This window comes from Pseudonaja textilis, chromosome 1 (assembly GCF_049901715.1).
Source record: "Pseudonaja textilis isolate UNSWEBS1 chromosome 1, rPseTex1.2, whole genome shotgun sequence".
In the NCBI taxonomy this organism is placed as follows: Eukaryota; Metazoa; Chordata; class Lepidosauria; order Squamata; family Elapidae; genus Pseudonaja; species Pseudonaja textilis.
In genome coordinates this window covers 205496270-205515801 of record NC_141990.1, presented here as the reverse complement: position 1 = coordinate 205515801, position 19532 = coordinate 205496270, and the positions used below count along the sequence as shown (strand labels likewise).

At 34.9% G+C, this 19532-nt stretch overlaps 1 protein-coding gene across 1 annotated transcript in view; it reads right to left on the bottom strand.

The window, feature by feature from the left end:
* Positions 1 to 476: 476 nt before the first annotated feature.
* NXPH2 (neurexophilin 2) overlaps positions 477 to 19532 on the bottom strand; it is a 41224-nt gene continuing 22168 nt past the window's right edge. Inside the window, exon 2 of the mRNA XM_087920300.1 lies at positions 477 to 4529. Within this exon, the coding sequence (XP_087776426.1) occupies positions 3786 to 4529 (744 nt within the window). The 3' untranslated portion in view covers positions 477 to 3785. The remainder of the gene's footprint in view (positions 4530 to 19532) is intronic.

Sequence of the window (19532 nt, the reverse complement as noted above, 5' to 3'; positions counted from 1 at the left end):
TTTAGTTCCATTATATCCATACACTACTTCATACATTGCCTTTAAAGTATTATGTTGAAAGCATCAAAGAGTAGACTGTTTTATTAAAAGCAGAACCCCCCTCCCAATTCATCTTATTAAACTAACCAGTTTCTTCTCTATATGGGATTGCATTAGGTGTTCCTTGCTATGTAACTGCTTCATTTAGCAACTGTTCATAGTTAGGAGGGTGATGTTTCACTTAACTGTACTGCTGCTCCCAACTATGGTTGCAAAATGAGGATACTTGTATTCATTAAGTAAATCTAATTAAATTTCCTAGCATTTATTTCTATAAATACTTTGTAAGGCATCAGGGAATTTAATACATCAGTTTAGATATACTTCTAATCTAAATTCTAATGTTATAAAACTACTGTATTTAAAGCAAATATATTTAGACATCTACATTCAGAAAATTTACTGTACTTCAAAAGGAAATCTATTTTAAACAAATGACAGATTTAATCAACTCTCTTTATTTACATAGAAATATGTGTACACATATATTCTGTATTTGTACACATACATTTCTAAGTATATATACATTTATAATTTCCACATACTCTACAATAAACAATCTCATTTGTATTTAAAGTAGCTACAGAATTGGGTAAAAATACAAGTTCAAAAATAACAGCTTACAACTAAATTACAAAATCACCCAATAATGAACTCATAAATTTTAGCAAGAAATCCTAGCTTATGTACAGCCAGATCTAGATCACATGATACAAATGTGAACTAGATGTTTTAGTTAAGTTTTTAGTTTAGTAGTTTTCTTATTTGAGAAGAAAAAGTTGGGGGAAAATTAATTTGGCAAAACTCTTCAAGACAAAATAGGGAAATGATCAGCTTAAATAAAAGTTTCTGATCGCTTAAATAAAAATATACACGTTTCCAAACTCTTAGTTTCTAAGACCATTCCTTTCTTTTAATTAAATGATTTTGAGCATACATGCTCCTGCTGAACAGTGTGGATGGAGATAGGAACCAACTAGATATATAAATGCCTGGGATATGCTGGTTGGGAAACGCTTATAATGCAATCTGAACTGGAGTTCCTTCTTGCTGAAAATCATAGAAAAATGCCAATTTTTCCCAGGTTAAATCCTGGACAGGAAGCCCCCTGTGTCAGACATGTAGGTAAGATAGCTGCTAATATTATTAAAACTAACTAATATAGAATGGGCTACTTATATTTCAATTTTCCTCTTCTTAAACGGCCGATTGTAACAAAAGCAAATCTAATGGTCTGGTTTCTTACATTATCAGAAAACAGCCATTGTCTGTCCTTACTGGTCCTTGATCTTTTGGGCAGTGGGTTCCACCCCTCCTTCACAGCAGAAATCTCACTTTACATACTCTGATTGCAGATGCCACTGCCATCATGGATTTATTCCAAAAACTGTTTGAATCTTTAATCTTATCCCTCAAATATGATAGTATATTTATTGAGTATCTTATTATCAAGCTGTTAAAGAGTTTGTCATTCATTTTGCAAAAAAATGCATTATACTCATAGCATAATAAAATGGAGCTGTTTGCCTGTCTGTATGTGGCTAACAGAGTAATCTATCTTCTTTGCACAGAAAACCTTTGAATCCCAAATGTAGCTGTTTCATGCAATGTGAGAATTGTTTGATTATTACTTTTGTTGCAACAATGAATAACTTCTGTCTCTTTCTATAGGTAGACATGCTAGAGTCTGCGGTATAAAATATTTGGGTGATATATCATCACATGTAACAATCCCAAAATGCACAAAGGTTTCGCAGTTTATATGCCTTTTTCATTTTGTTTCTCTTGGGAATGAGGAGAATAAAGTTCTCAGAAGCACAAGGTTTGGTGAGAGTGACAATTTCCATATATCCTCTCTCTTCAACTAAGCTCCAGAAAATGTGGAACAGTTTTGTGAATGGGTAGAGATGCAAGGAGAAAAAAGAATCTATTTCTGCCTCTGGGGGAAAAAATGATGGATATAATCAAATTTTCTCTGAAGCAGTAGTTCTTGGCAAATTTTTAAGATTAAAAAAAAACGACTGGAGGATTGAGATGTCACTATCTCATTGATGAAGCTTACCAGGTCTGAGATAAGTTAATGACTAGGTCACCTGGAAACTACTTGATTTCTGCCAATTGATTCATATCCAAAGGTAAGTATTTGCACAAGGAAATCTTATGTAAAAGATTCATTGTTTTGAAAAGATTCACTGCTTTGAAAAATTAAAATGTACATGGTCTGGAATTTTAATCAATAGAAGCAGGGTGGTAAAAATCTCATTATAATTTTATGTTAGGTTTCTTCTTCAAAAGGTTTTCTATAACAGTCCTGGCAAGGGTTTATGATACTAAAAAGCCAAGTCCATTTATATCTCGACATGATTCCACTGCATAGAGGGAGATTATCGTTCCTGCTTCATTATTTCAATGAAATCAGATTTATACTTTATTGCACTGAATGAAAACAGTCCCCTCTAGAGGGGTTTTGTGATTTTAATTTTTGTATGCTTTCAGAAAGACAAAATTGGTAGAGACCCCCAATTTCCGAATTACATGGACAGATTAAGGTCAAAGCAGTTTCAACACAGAACACATTTTCTCAATATTTTTGCATTAAATGGACATTTCGGCAGAATTCTGTTCTATTAAACTATGTGTTTTTTTTCCACCACTGATTTTGAAAACAACAACAACAAAAAAAGTTTACTACTTTTCATGTCTGAATGAAGAATGTCACTGTCCGCAAATCTGTATGGTGGGCAACATTATCCACAGAACATTTTTATCCAGTTCTCTGCTCCTAATACGACATGGACTTTACCGATAGATATAAACATGGCTTTAGAGGTGTGCAGCTGATTTACCAAATTGTTACATAAAGGGCACAGTTTTGTCAGATTATAGTTAGAATGATTGTGGGTATTTAATAAGCAAATGATATTGCTTGTGAATGATTCATTCACAAAACAGTTATGCAAATCTCATAGACGTTCTTCTGATTTTAAATTCCTATAGAATTTTTGCCTACGTTTTAAGCAAAATTCTTGGCAGCATATCTGACAAATTTCTTTCTCTGAATGTTTCTCCCTAATCTCATAAAAAAAGTTTCAAGTGCTACTTTCGGAACCCATTTTGATAACCTCTCTACATGTTAGAGAGCTTGAATATTACCTTTGACAAATTTGCTGGCACTGGCAGTTTAACATTCCTAAAATGCTAACAAAGAATGTTTTTTCCAATATTACCAGCTGAATCTGCTGTTGCAGCAAGTCTTAGTAAGAGACTATTTGTGTCTCTTCCTTGCAAAGAATTTGGCTTTTTGCACTTATCTGTATACTATTAATATTTGATAAGATCTGACACAATGAGAAATTAAATACAAATACTGTATTGTGAAAAAGTGTATTTTGATTTTTGGATATTAAAATATTTATGATAACAGCAAAACCTTCAGGCTGGTCCAATCATTCAGTGATTCCTCATGAAATTACAACTGCATGTCCAAATAGGGACTCTGATCTGAAGTCTTATGAAAATGTTACATGGTGCTTGATCATGATGACATATGCAAGTTGCTACATGATGTTCTAGTCACCAAGTGAGGAACATGCATGGATGAACCAGCCCACAAGTGATACTTTTCTTTTAGGGAGAAGAAAGCTGCTTAGTTAACCTGATTAGGAACAATGCCTTAAGAAATTTAAAACTAGAACTTCAGACATATTTTTTTCTGATATAACAGTCATTGATGAAGAGAGAGTACATCATCCAGAGGATAAATATGGTGTCTCACTGTGGTAGTTGTAATCAGGGCAGACCTTCTGCACTAGTTTGTAATCAACACTGTAGAAAGCAATATAAATACAGATGACCTTAAATGGTTTAGAACATAACCAGGACACATGGCTTTGGGTCTGCTCTTGGTAGCAGATTTTTGAAGGGTCAAAGTTACACAGTGCAGTTTTCTTAGCCCTGTCAGTTTTCTCATATTCAATTCGGCAGTTGAAAGACTTGGATTCCTTAGTCTCTAGAGTTGATTGAGGGGAAGATTCAAATTCCACCACCTTGGAAGGTGGCACCAGGCTTACAGAAACATTCCCAAGGCCTGTTGAATTGTGCCGGAAATAAACACTAAAGGTTCCATTGCCGTGATCGACAATCTTCCCTGTTATCAGAAGATTCAACTTCACAGTTTTGATGTTAGAATGGAAGTCGCCCCATCCAAACATTTTTTTAAACTTTCCAGTTTTCACAATTGGTCTGCGTTTAGTTCGTGCCAGAGATTCCTGAACTTCAGTGATATTGGATAGCCAATCCCAAAAGTTGTCTGTGTTGTCTGAATATGGCATCCGCCCATGTTTCATTGTTGGAGAGGGCTTTACAAAAAGGCGTAACGGATTGACGATCCGAGAATGGACTACACTAGCAACCAAAGTATCTGCAACATCTTTATCCTCCCAGTCCAATAAGTCTGTGGCCTGGATGATTTGCTTAGCATCACAGAATATCTGTTTCAAAAGAGAAAGAGAGAAGAATTTAAGAAACAGAAATAAGGTATTTTTTATCATTGCTTTCTTTACAGAAAAAAAAAAAATACACAAAAGTTTACAACATTGCTGAGCTACATTGTACAATGTTCGGATTAACTGAGCTCAGTCTAGTTGGATTCTATTCAGATGTTATTCTTCTCTTATTACTGTCAGAGCTATGAATTTCCTACAACTGAGTTGATAATGAATCAAATTATTTATGTTTCCTTCTCAAACTCCCATTAAGAGCTATTTCACCTTCTCTTATATAATCTTATGATGTAAATGTGTGTGACTATTCATTTTCTTTTTGTATCATATATTTTACATTATAAGCCATTACTGTAAAACAGGAAACTCCTTGAATTGTTTTACAGGAGGACTATATATACACATAGTATATAAAATAAATATCTAAATTGGAAGTACTTCATGAATAAGTGATAGCACTTGTGAATTATTCATTCATGAATATTTTAAGAATCATAATGTTAAACACAGCAGTTTTATATGCAAAGCGCATCACAAATTTTTGATAACGTTCTTCTTGTACTAGTATAAAAAGCTTTCCCCCTCTTTTCAAAAAATATAGTGTAAAATAATTTATTTTATTTATTTAAGAAAATTTATATGGCTATCCAATTTACTCTCTGTGATTCCAGGCAGCTTACAAAGATAAAAATATAATATAAAAACAATAAAATGCAATAATCTCCCCCCAATGACAATAATAAATCAACCCATAAGCCACTTGATGGGCTCTATCCCACTCTGGATTGCCCAGGTCCGTTGGCAAAACCACTCTATAAAGCCTTAGTAAGACCACACCTAGAGTACTGCATCCAGTTTTGGTCACCACATTATAAAAAAGATGTTGAGACTCTAGGAAAAGTACAGAGAAGAGCAACCAGGATGATTAGGGGACTGGAGGCTAAAACATACAACGAACGGTTGCAGGAACTGCGCTTGGCTAGTCTAGTAAAGAGAAGGACCAGGGGAGACATGATAGCAGTCTTCTAATATTTGAGGGGCTGCCACAGGGAGGAAGGGGTCAAGCTATTTTCTGAAGCTCCTGTAGGCCAGACAAGGAATAATGGATGGAAATTGAACAAGGAGAGATTTAACCTGGAAACAAGGAGAAACTTTCTGACAGTGAGAACAATCAACCAGTGGAACAGCTTGCCCTCAGAAGTTGTGGGAGCACCATCAGTTGAGACTTTCAAGAAGAGATTGGCTGCCATTTGTCAGAAATGGTGTAGGGTCTCCCAGCTGTTGGACTAGATGACCTACAAGGTCCCTTCCAACTCTGATTATCTGTATCTGCATTAAGTCTTCAGGGCCTTGCAAAACAGTGTCAAAGCAGGGTGCAATCTTATCTCTACAGGAAAGAGAGAGAGCCACCAGAGAAGGTCCTTTTTCTTGGTCCCCCTAGAATCTAGATGTACCTCTTTAGGAGAGGGGGCCTGTAACCTTCCTTACTTCCCCACTCTAGTGAGTTTGGTAGGTGTGACTGGGTATAAATGATCCTTCAAGTAACCTGGTCCCAAACCATGTAGGGCTTTGAAGGTGACAATCAGCACCTTGAATTGGACCCAGAAGCAAATTGGCAGCCAATGCAACTCCCACAAGAGACATGTGCACATTTAGCCCTGCACAAAACCACATGGGTTGCTGCACTTTGAACCAATTCTGAATACTTTTCAAGGGCAGCCCAATGCAGAGTGTGTTGCAATAGTTAAGATGGGAGGTAACTATGGTTGCAAGAGACTTTGAGCAGGGACTAAACAACACTTAACATTGCTTAAGAGTTACTAAATATTATTTGTTTATTGTTTCTAAATGATTTTGTTATTGTTTCTATATGATAACATACCTTGTGTATTTATCCAATCACGTTTAAATGTAACAGTTAAGTCTCATAAAACTTTGGTAGTTCAATGAGATGCAATGAAAGGGGAGGGATACTATACTACATTACTGAATCTTTCTGTTTTTCCTGAAAACTAGGAATGCCTCTACTCTGAACTGAGGGATGATTATTAGTGAAATACAGCATACTTAAATTGTTTTACCAGTCAACTTGCCCTAAAAGTGGCCTAATTTACTTTTTAATGAGGATTGGATTAATCATTTTTCTGTATGTGAACTGCCGCATTTTCAGAATTATTGTATTTGGAAAGGGTACATTATTTTAAAATATTAATGGATTCTTGTGATTTAATTAATGCTTTTTCTAGGTTAATCTAATGGTGAATATGTATAAGAATATTTTGATTACTGTTTCATCTCTTATTAAAATGATTGTACTTGTTATCACAATGTATTATTATGTAAAACTAGTATACTATGTGTGTCTGCATAATATCCAAATAAATGTTTTCTTTGCAATTAAATAATACAAAGCAATATTCTTGTCACATGGAATTTTCCATATTCCTTAATTAAAAATCCTTCCTTCATACAATTTCTGTTCATTACTATCTTCCAGTCTTTAGAAGGCATGTGCAAAATATTTCAGTTTCTATAAGACTTTTCCTGAACTTTTTACTCAGAGTGCTCATTAATTTACATTTTTCAATGTTTCAATATGTATTTTATAGCACTTTCCCCCCATTTCTGTCCCATGACAGAAGCAAATTACAAAATGAAGTTGATACCTGATGTTGAGAGAAGATACTCAGGTATATTTCTTGTTCTTTTCTTTTTTACAATGCCTTAGATAAGCAGCAATATGGTATCAAATGCTACTTGGAGTGAGTTTAGACACCTTAGTGCATAATCAAACGTATAGTCTGGTTGGAAAATGACTCGATCCTTATTTCTCTCAAGCAACTGTGTTAGAGGTAAGCAAAACACTTTCAAAGTATATTCTTGGCTATAATGTACACTTACACTATTTCCCCTTCTATAGGTAAACGTCTCAAAACAATTTCCTTAATGTATGTATTTAATATGGCTGCCCATCTCACCACAGCAACTTTATATGGCTAATTAACATATAATAGCACAATACAAAATAATTTAATATATGATAACAATTTAAAAACATACAAAGGCAGTAAACAATACATCATACATTCAGGACTATGAATGGGTTTCAACTAATTTCCCAGACCTCAAACCTGGGAACACATCCATGTCTCTGAAGCCTTCCAAAAGACCAACAAAGTTGGGGCAAAATAGATTTTGGTGACAAAGGGCAGGCAATATAAAAGAAAAGACCCATTTCTGGGTCTCGTAAGATGACAATCTTTAATTGACAGCACCTAAAACATACTGGAACTTAGACACATTAATAGCCAGATATAGTGAAAACAAGTTCCATGTCCTTCACCTTTAAACGTGAATCGCATGTAATTTTTTTCCTCTACACTATCCTCCCAGTGTAGTGACAATTGGAAATAGCAGCCCCTTCCACCAGCAATAACATCATGATCCATGATGATGCTATACTGCAAATCCTAGTTTTAAATCCTTTTGAGTGAAAATTTTAGAGGTGCTTATTCTCATCCTTTTCTTGGAAGTAATAATTTTAACAGTGTTTTCCTTATAGTTTCCATTACTACAAGTTTCCACTAGAATAGATGAGGACAAGCTTCAACAAATACACAAATTTTAGAAAAAAATACAATGGGGGACACAGAACACCAAGTTGGCTATGGAGATGGAAGCCACAGCCAATGAACTGGTTGGACTTTATGACCAGATAAGGATTATAAATATATAACTTGGAATATAAATGGACCTAATACTCCACAAAAGAGGAAAGTTTTTCATCATTTGGGAAAATTAAATTTGGCTACAGCATGTTTACAAAAGACTCATGTACAGAAGAAAGATGTAAATATTTGATTAACAGACATCTAGGGAGGAATTTATATCATTTTTCAAAGATGAAGTTTTATACATTAAATATAGGTCATTAACTGGAGATTCAAGGAGTCAAATATATTGTAAGTGGGCTTTATGTGCCACATGATTAAAAAACAAAATGTTTGGTTCATTTAATGGAGCAATTATCATTCCAAAACTGGTGTTATGTTGGATGATTGGAATGGGGTAGTAGTACCCACTCAATCTGACAGAACTTCTAGTAAATAAATTAAAGTTAGGACAAATTATCAGCATCTTTTTTTAAAAAAAAATACATAACTTGATTTTAGGGATGTTTGGAAATGTAAAAATAAATCCGCAAGACAATATAACTTTTTTAAAAGAAAGGCATAAATATTTTCCAAGAATTTGATACGGCTCTCAAAGAATCTACCATACAAGACAGGTAAGGTAGAGATTTTACCAAAAATGTTTTCAAATCATAACCCATTTATGTTAGCTTGTATTTTAATGTTTTTAAAATAAAGGCATTTTTAAAAAATAGTGTTATGCTTGAGTTTTTTGGTAGAAGTATATCCAAAATCCAAGTGGATTTGGAATTTACGAATAGGTCTAATAAGTTATATGAGTCAACTCCCTACAGCATTTGAGATTGCAAATGTTGCTTCCCACCAATTGATAAAGCACCTTCAGGTATTTACAGTTCTACTTCACTAATGAAAAGTGGCTAAAATCCCTTGTTCAATAGTTTAGATAATTGGATTGTGTTAAGAATTCTGTCCTGTCTCCTTTAGTTTACCAAAATGACAAGCTACCTCATAGCAGGAAAATAGCAGGGAGGGAACCCTTTCATGGACAAATGTAGCAGCACGTTAAATATTCTGCTTGTAAATAAATCCTTTAAAAGAACTATCTAGACTTCAGAAGTTTAGGTATACCAAAATTTCTGCTAAAAATACTGAATGCAAATCCTACTCCATAAAACGTTGGTGATAAAGCTTCTACCAAGACCATATATCTTCTGAATCTTTAGAAAATTGTCAGAGCAGCATAATAGGAAATTGATAGAAAGTGGGTGAGGAATGACAGAAGTGGGCAATATATCAATATACTAATTGTACATATTAATATTTTCCAATGTAATATATCACTTTCTGAAAAGGTAGCAGAGCTGATAAATGGTAGTAGAAACTTTAAGCATGAGGGTGGAAAAAGGAAGATAATTATAAATGGTGCTCACAGTTTTCCTAAAAGCTGCTTTTTCTTTTATGATCTTTTAAAAAATTGTTACTCAAAACACCATTCAACAGATGGAAGAGAGAACATCTAGAAAGCATAAATGGAAGTCAGATAAAATCTATACTGGATAATGGATATAAAAGGCTCCTCTTTTCCTTTTTTTATCTGTCAGTACATTGGGAATAATTTCTAGATGCACTGTGCAGCAAAACTCCGGGAGACTTAAGTAAATGGTATCACTAACTTTAGGTATTAATCTTAGCAATAATCAAACCCTTAACTAATAATTTTAGAAGATTCCAGCTGCATTTTTTCTAATTCTGCTTTCCAATTCTGGTATGAGTGTCCTGAATCTGATCTGAAACAATGGCATAAATATTAATAAAAGAATCAAAAATTGTGATGTAATATAAGAAAGATACTGAGAACATTTTTGCTTCGAAATATCCATTGTCGTCTAACTCAATTTACACACACACACATATGACAGATGATAGATAGATAGATAGATAGATAGATAGATAGATAGATAGATAGATAGATAGATAGATAGATAGATAGACAAATCACTTGCAACACCCCTTTATGGCTCAAACAGAATCTTAATTCAATTTCTTTATTTGGTTAAAATTCCAGTATTGTTTCATGAAGTTCTGGACTCGCTCAATTGTATTAATGTCCGATATGCAGTATGGATTCCAGACTGATGAGCTGTATTCGAGTATTGGTCTGGCAAAAGTTTTGTATCCTCTAGTTAGCAATTCAATATTTCCAGAGGAGAAGCTTCGTAAGATTAGATTTACAACTTTTATTAAGAAAACATGATTTGTTCTACCTCCACATTGGGGTACCTATGAACAATAACATTTGTTTTGCTTTTTGATAAAAGTGGGTAAAATTTGCAAAGTTAATAAAGAAGGCTGAAGTATAATAGTCAGGGTCATGCAATTTTTTTACTTAGTGAATGCATCGCTTCGCTTAATGTCTGAAGGGAAGTAAAATCATTGGCTTGTCATGGTCATGTGATTTTGTCCTTTGAGACCATGGCAGTCAAATTAACAGTCCCAAATGTGGTCGCTAAGTGAGGACTACCTCTACAAACACAAAAGTTCATTCAGAAAAGACTTTTTAAGATTTATGAAGGTGCAAATACTTTAACGTTTGGGGAATTTAAAAATAATGTCTTGCCATCTTGCTCGTTATGGGGACAGAATTCTTCATAAACTATAGTTGCAGAAGCTTCCTACTGAATAAGTAGGAGGTAGTGTTTGGTTTCTCACCTCATTTGTTAAGCCATGAGCACTCTTGTTCTAAGTATATATTCACAAAAGTAATAAAATCACTCAAACAGCCTCTTTGGGGAAAAAAGTATATTTAAGTATCTTCCATACTTCGTACAAAAGCAAAAGATTGGAATGAAGGGGTTTTGGCAGAGTTATTGCCTGACTGAAAGCTGTAATTTCAGCACAGATATAATTGGGAGCTATAAAGAACATTGCCGTTACTGTCTGTTGAGAATATCTACTGACCAGCCAACCCAGAACACGCAGATGATATTTTCCAAAAGCAAATAGTAGATCTTGCAAAGAGTCATAATAATGATTCAAATAATGTTGGGTAACATTTGTTGAAAAACAATATCTGCCTATCCAGGTTCTTGGAAAGGACTCAACAGATGGACAAACATTTCAAATCTACTCTAAACATCTGGCTGACTAACCATATTAATATGGTTAATAACATAACAATATAATACAACAATAATTGCTCATAACAGTTTCCTTTTTTTTTTTCCTACTTGGCATAATTTTATAGAGAGTTTTTTTGCAGAGAAAGTACCATTGGAAGGGAAAGGCTCAAAATCTGTAATAGAGATTTAAAATCCATACACTTTGGAACTATTCAGTAGGGTTATGTTTCTCTGTATCAACATCCCAGATCCACCTGATCCTATGCTAGATTCAGGATTCATCTGAGACAGACCATCATAGAAAGCTATGATGAAGAAATCCCATAGACTGTTTTTTCACCTTAGAATGAAGAGAGGAATAAAAATGTAATAGTAGAGTAGGGACTTCCAAACTTGGCAACTTTAAGACTTATGGAATTCAACTCCCACAATTCCATGCTGGCTGGGGAATTCTGGGAGTTGAAGCCCACAAGTCTTAAAGTTCTCAAGTTTGGAGCTGCCTGTAGTAGAGTGTTGGAAGGAGATGGGTATGTCCTTTTTCATTCCTGCTTTAAAATGGCTATGTCCTTTTTCATTCCTGCTTTAAAAAATATATTAAAAATTATATGTATTTTGTATAAGCTTTTTTTTTAGAGCAACCATATCAGCCCATTGAAAACATTTTCTATTTATCTTTTAAAAAGTGTCAAAGGTTATCATTTTTCTGGAAATGCCAATCCACATGCCAGTGCTTCAAAACTTCCCTGGACAGCACCCAAATTAGGGTTCTTTGGGGGGGTTGCTGATTGAAACAAGCACAGCTAGCATTTGTTTCCAAATGGCCTCGGCTGACCACTCTTCTACTGAGTTTTACCGTTTAATGTCCTCCCTTCCTGAGTATTTCTTTAAATACCCATGGGTTTCATTTTACCTTTACTAAAATCGGTTCATTAAAACACTAATTTCAGATTGTAATTATAAGTTGGTTAGTTCTGTTGGTTGAAAAAGCTATTGTGCTGATAAACTGCCAAACTGCAAGTTCACAGATGTTTTACTTCCCAAGAGACACCACTGTGCTTAGAGACAGTCTTCAAAAAGATTTAGAAAATGGGATTTTAAAAATAAAGCCATTTTTAAGTGGTTGTAATCAGAAGAATTATGGGCAATAAGAGAGAAACTAGCAAGACACTAACATATTAAATAAGTTCTAATCTAAATGCCACCTAGCTTTGCTTAATAGTTTAAATTAAAGTTGTTCTAAATCAGCTTTTGTGGTGTCTACTCAGTTTTAGATATTCTTAATTTTTTATAATCTGGCTAAGCAAAGCATATTTTACTGAACAAATAAGTTTTCTCTATAGACAGCAGCAACACTGTTAATGAGTTAAGACTTAAAACAAAAAAAATCTCATTAGATATGATGTAAATACAGTAAATCTTTGACTGGACTGATTAATGTGAAGAATGGATATCTTCTAAAGCTTAATGTCTGGAATGTAGTAAGATTTTATGTGTATATAGTTTAGTTTACCTTTTTACAAATATATAAAATTAGAATCAAGTACATTTTCATCTTTGCATATAATGCCTGGTATATATGAAGTCCACTAAATGTTCAATTGAAATTATGGTTTACTATATTCATCTATACAACCAATATGTTCTCAGCAGTTTATTGTCTTTCCAGAAACTGAAACCTTCAAAAATCCATGAAAGAAAGAATAAAAAATGTCAGAGAAGGTTAATACTTCTTTGGAGAGTAAGTAAAATTTTATCATGTGAGCTTTTGAGTTTTGTAGGAGTTTGTAGATTGGATTTAAAAAAAAAACAGAAAATGGGAGCAGAAAAACAACAAAAACTGAAAGAAATTATTGATGCTCAAAAGCCTGTATTTTCTAATTAATTTAAGGTGCAGTACAAAAATTCTGCTGGATGCAAAATAGGTTTCAGGAACCATGAAACCTGTATAATTCTAATCACAATGTTATCCAGAGATATAACATAAATTAGCCAAGTATTTTTTATGTATACAGGTTGTCCTTAGGTTACCACAGCAATTGAGATTGTTGTTGCTAAACGATATAGTCATAAAGTGCAATGTCATATGACCACATCACTTAGTGACAACAATTCAGGCAGTCCCAGTTGTCTTTGTAACCCAAAACACATGGGTCATTAAGTGGGAAGTGGAGGGAAGTGGAGGGAAGAGTGCAGGCCTGGTCCAGGCAGGTGGGTGAGGCCTGATGCAGATTACATATAATTTGGGAGAGAGGGCTGCTACTATGGTGTGAACTCAGGGAGGATAGTGAAGGAAGGCTCAGGAAGAGAGGAACTGATGTGTCTGTGAGTGTGCGATGGCTCCCTCAGGCACTGGCTCAGACGATGAGGATGAGGCTCTGGGGACATCAACTTATTGCCTCTTTTCCCTTTCTATGTCACATAATTCCTGTCATATAATCAACCCTTTTAGTCAACACATAAAATCACGATTCCATATTTTATCATTTTCAGCAAAAAGTCCATAAATGGTTTCCAGTACTAAATGTACTTTTTGTTTTTTCCCTTTTAAATGTCATTTCTGCAAATTCCACTATCTTCACAATCCTTTCCTCCATTGTAAGTATTTTGGTATTTTCCCAACATTGTACTTATAATAGTCTTGTTGCAGTTACCATGTGCAAAACCAATCTTCCATGAGTCTTTTCTTGCCAAATACTTTTGCTCTGTCTTCCCTTAAATCTGCAGCTCAAATTAAGTCATGAAAATGTGAATATGAGAAAGCAGTAAGCAGTACATAATTATTTTAATTTAACCTTGAAAAGATAGGGCACTTTTTTAAAGGTGGCAAACAGAATCCTGGTTTTATCAAGGACAGCAGAACTTTTCTGCAATGCCTTTCTGTTTTCTCCATGTACCTTAGAAAGACCCTGATCTTATTTCTTTTTAAACACATGGTCAACTGAAGAAAAAAACAACTTTTCCATCAGGCTGACCAGACAACCAAAAATAGCTTGTGGAAATTATTCTTAAATAAGAATTATAAAATGGAGAATTATATGGGATTATGTACTTTTACTTTTTTTCCCTGGGCTTTTTCTTTTTTCAAATATTTTTTATTTGTTTATCTTCTGAGATAGTATTCTTTTGAAAATCAATAAAGTTATACTTATAATACTTATAAAAGAGAGTAATTTAAAATACAGGTTGTCTGCATTGCCTGAATTCTTCTGTCTAGTAGCGGAAACTCTCTTTTGCCCGGTAATGGAAGCGGTTTATACTGCTTATTCAATTCTTTAATTTGGTGAATTGCACAAATGAATGAAAAAAGAGCAATATTATGCAAATGACATAGCATTTATTGTGATGTCATACAAAATGCTCCAAAAATAGTGGCCACAATTAAATCTTTTAACTTCATCAGAAGAGAACACCATATTCCAGCAGCAGTGAAGCTATGTCCAGGTAATGTTTGTGCACAGGTATTTTTGGTGCCTATCTAGGACCTTAAACTTCCTTTACTCCTCTTGAAAATGACCAATATAATTTACTAAAGGCTATACTTCAGGTAGCCTCTTGCATTTCAAATGTAACATTAAAGAGGGAGGCAGAGGCATCTAAGGTCAAAACAGGTGCATGGACCTGTATCATAGGACATTGGTTGGCTGTTCTTTCTCTCAGGTTTGAGTTCTTTCTTTGTTGAGGACAGTTACAAAATTCAGGATAACCTCACGAAAACTTTTCCAGGGAAGTGTTCCTAATGATAAATCATAATCAGCACATTTAAATAATATATCAAAAACCTGAAAGCCCAACAGGACCAGTCTGCTTTACCCAAGAACATCTTTCTCGGGTAGTCAAGCTCCTTTTTTTGCAACTAGTGAGATATTTACCCCATACAGTTGTTTCCAAATTCCACTGAGCATACTTCAGTGTTCTCCCCACAGCAGAACTCCCCTATAACTGAGACTGAGCCCTTGTGGACGAGGGGCTATTGAAAGTACATCTCATGTTCTGCTGCACTATACTGTAGCCTCTAGAACAGGGGTGTCAATCTCACATTGTCGTGTTGGTGTCACGTGACATATTGGGACTTTTTTTTGCCTTCGCTAAACCGGGCGTGACCAGTGTGTGATGCATCTGGCCCGTGGGCTGGGAGTTTGACAACCCTGCTTTAGAAGGACTCAATGAGTTGTCTTATCACTCCATACCTGATTAAAATACCTGGGAAATTCTGTTCGTGAATGTATCCTTGAATGTAAAGCTGAATTTTGTTATAGTGTCTATAAAATTAGGCAGACTTATCACCCACCAATGAACTCACCAAAATTGTAATATTTTATCTTGTTTTCTTTTTACTTTATTTTTTATCTCTAGCAATTATGGTCAGTCAATGAAAATATTCATTTCAGATTCATTAAACATTAGGCATTAGGCATTTAGGTTCCCCCTTGCCTCAAATGTCCTGCTAAATCAAGGTTTATGTCTTACTTCAAGGACTGGAAAAAAGAATAAGAAAGGATAGCTGAAGCATAGGACGGGAAGAAAGTGGATACTTTTTTTTAGACCTTGCCTAGGCTCAAAGACAATCCTGAGTTCCAAGGTGATTTGGAGGCTTGATTTTACTGCAAGCTGACTAGAAACCAAAGGATCCAAACACACATCATAGTTTTAAGACAGGTTGTAAAACAAGCAGGAAAGAGATGCAAATCAAAATCAGATAAGTAAAATCTTAGGAATAAAAACTGATTTGAAGCTAAGTAGCATTCAATGGGTCTTCACACAAGCATGTAAGGCCAGTTGATACTACGACAGTAATACTGAAACTCACAAAAAGTGCAGGATGGCTGGAACTACTTTCCTTCCTTGTGGGGATCTAGAATATGGCTACTAGGGAGTACAGGTAATCCTCAACCTACAACAGTTCATTTAATAACAGTTCAAAGTTACAATGGCACTGAAAAAAACTGACTTATGACCATTTTTCATCCTTACGACCTTTGTAGCATCCCCATGATCACGTGATCAAAATTCAGATGCTTGGTAACTGGTTCATACTTTGACCATAGCTGTATCCCAAGGACATATGATCACTTTTGCGCGCTTCTGACAAGCAAAATCAAGGGGGAAGCCAGATTCACTTAGCAACCATGCTATAAACTTATCGACTGCAGTGGTTTATTTAACAAGAAAGATCATAAAATGGAGCAAAACTCACTTAACAAATGTCTCACTTAAAAACTGAGATTTGTTCAATTGTGGTCGTAAGTTGAGGACTACCTGTATTTGCATTAGAGATCATAGTGTGAGTCATTCTACTTCTACTCGTCTATACCATTCAGCTTCCTGCCCCTGCAAAGCCATCCGCACAGCATATAAGAGGGAAGCTACATAAATAAATTGTTCATTCATAGCTACACATGAATGAACAGTTGTCCTATTATATTCATTTGTTAGTGCTTCTGAAGTTTTCTGCATATAAAAATATTCTGGTGATTTAATTTGAACACATACTGACCCCTATTTGTTATGATAGCTATTCATTTTCAAAAAGCAAGTATTCTTGTTTGTTTTTATGTTTATTCCCTCTTTCCATGTACCTTCCTCTTTCAATCTAGGAATAGAAGAATAATTATTTCATGAAAACTTGAAAGTTTACATCCTAGCTTTGATAGGTAGGCAGTTTCCTACATAAATTCCAGAATTGCTATAATTGTATCACATAAGAGATAATTAAGAAAGAAAGTATTACAGCCATTTGCCCCCTCTGAGAATATAACTAATAAACTTCTAACAGCTGCTGCCAAAAAAATCAAAAGTACTATCACCGCCCATTACTAGACAAAGCACAGCTGACAAGTTTGAAGTGACAGATCAGTCTACCCAAGGATTAAAATAACAAGTCCCAGAAGATCTTTAAAAGATCTTTGAAGAGACTTCCATCTATTCTAACAGCATAGAGACCGCTGATGTTATCAGTTTGCAAAACAAATGGTCAGGAGATTTAACTTACTTAAACCAAACTTAGTAGTACTCCAATGGAAGTTTACTATGGAGAGAAAAAGGGTTCCCTAAAACACCAAACCAAGTCCAATTTGATATGCTTCCTTATCGAAGAGTGTTGAATAGTCAAATTTCATTCCGAATTATTAGCTCACTTCATTGAGCTATTAAGATTATTTTGAATTTTATATCTGAATTATTAAATGTTCTTTGCAAACAGGGTGAGTGAAAATTACCTTGAAACATACACCTAACTTTCATTATCTGGAAGAACTTGTCAAATTGATTAAATTGGATGTAATACAAATATACTACTTAAAATGGCCATAAAGTAAAGAGGAACATATAAAGAATGCAAATGAAATATATACTTTAGGGAAATGGATATTGAATTTGATCTGGAGCAAAATGATACATACTGGTAACATGAAAACATTAGAACATGGGTAAGAAGCACAAGTAAACAACTGTGTGTCACAAAACTGAAAACAATGTTGAAGTACCGGTAAACTTAGATTCTTGTCAGATGATGTTATTAATCTGGTAGAAATTTATCTGAGATTTTTTTGGAAAGGGTCCCTAAAAATGAGAGTTATGAGAGAGTCATTGCAAATCAGAATAAGAAAGTTCTTTCCATGTCACTATGGCTTCTGCTCATTATGTATTCAATAATGTCAACTGTATGAATAACATCCATGCCATTCCTACTGTCAATTTGCGCTCAGGGGAGAGAGAAACATCTGCTGCTACCAAGGATTGAACTCTCAACCTTCCGAGTGGTGTGGTGGCCTTAAATCAATATTTGTATAGGTCTCTTAGTACCGGTCTGTGGCCTCTTAGGAACCGGGCTGCTTCATCTGCGTATGCATGAGAGTCTGGATGGTATAAATTGTTTTAACATGCATGAAATAAAACTGGACTTGTGTAGTATGGAATACTTTCACACATATCCTAAAATTAACTGACGATTATCTAATAAGGAATCCTGAATAAGATTTTGGTCTAAGGAAACCTGCAGCTAGACTATTGTCTCTTCCTCTTATTAAAAAGTGCCATGTAAAAGCTGTTGTTGAGCAAAGCTACAATAGGCAATGGTCAAAAAAGCAGGAAGCTGAAGGTATAAGTTTAATTATAAACAAAGGACTAAAACGTATCTCAGAAAACATGACATAGTATCACCCAGGGCAGATGTGCCCAACCCTCAGACTATGGGTCCCATGTGGTCCTGGGCACCTAGTAATGCGGCCCCATTAGATTGTAAACATTCAACATTTTACACACACACACACAATATTATATATTTTATATGGGGTCCAAGATAATTCCTCTTCACTCAGTGTAACCTAGGCAAGGCAAAGAGTTGGACATCCATGATCTAGACTGTTACTGAAAATAAGTATTTCTAAGTTGCTGATAAATGGCAATGGGCTAACTAATGAATTAAGTAGGAATTCTTCTGGAAAAGAAGTGTACATTGTTCTGAATGAAGAAGAACCATGGAAAAAAGAATGGACAGGAGGAAATAAGATGAATGAGTACAGAAAAGGGTACTTGAAGGAATGAAGGAGAATAGTGATTATTTGGCAAGTATCTTCTTATAAAAAGATCTATTTCAAGTGTGGTTTAAGTATAAATCTATCCATGAATGCACATAATAAAAGACTGCAGGTAAAAGCATTACTGAGTTTATTGCTTGGATGAAAAATGGCGAACAATAAAGGGAAATGAAAGGTTCTAAATGTAGAATATATCATTATTTAATAAAAACCGAATTTTGGAAAAACAGATAAAGTTGAGAAGCAAAGATATATGTGAATAGATCTAAACCTGGAGCCTGAAACCACGACTGGAATTAAGAAAAAAATGATTAAATAATTTGGGTTACAATTGAACTGAAGGGCTTTTTGAAGGATATTTTGGAGATTTGCAAGGGAATGGGCCTTGGTATAATTGCCTGAGAACACCCTTTCTATCTACATTGCAAGAGAGTCCAGGATGGGCATGATTCCTCCCTCTGACGTCATAGAGCTGAGTCTGCCACTATATAAAAATCCAGATCCTAGCTGGCTCCCCAGGTTTTAGGCGAAGATGCTTGACTGATGTAACGTGTCTCTGGAAGATAAAATTAATTCACCACCACCACCCCCAAGACCAGACGCCTAAGGGTGGGGCTGGACTCTCTTGCAGTGTAGATAGAAAGGCTGTTCTCAAGCAATTATACCATTCTCATCCATGCTGCA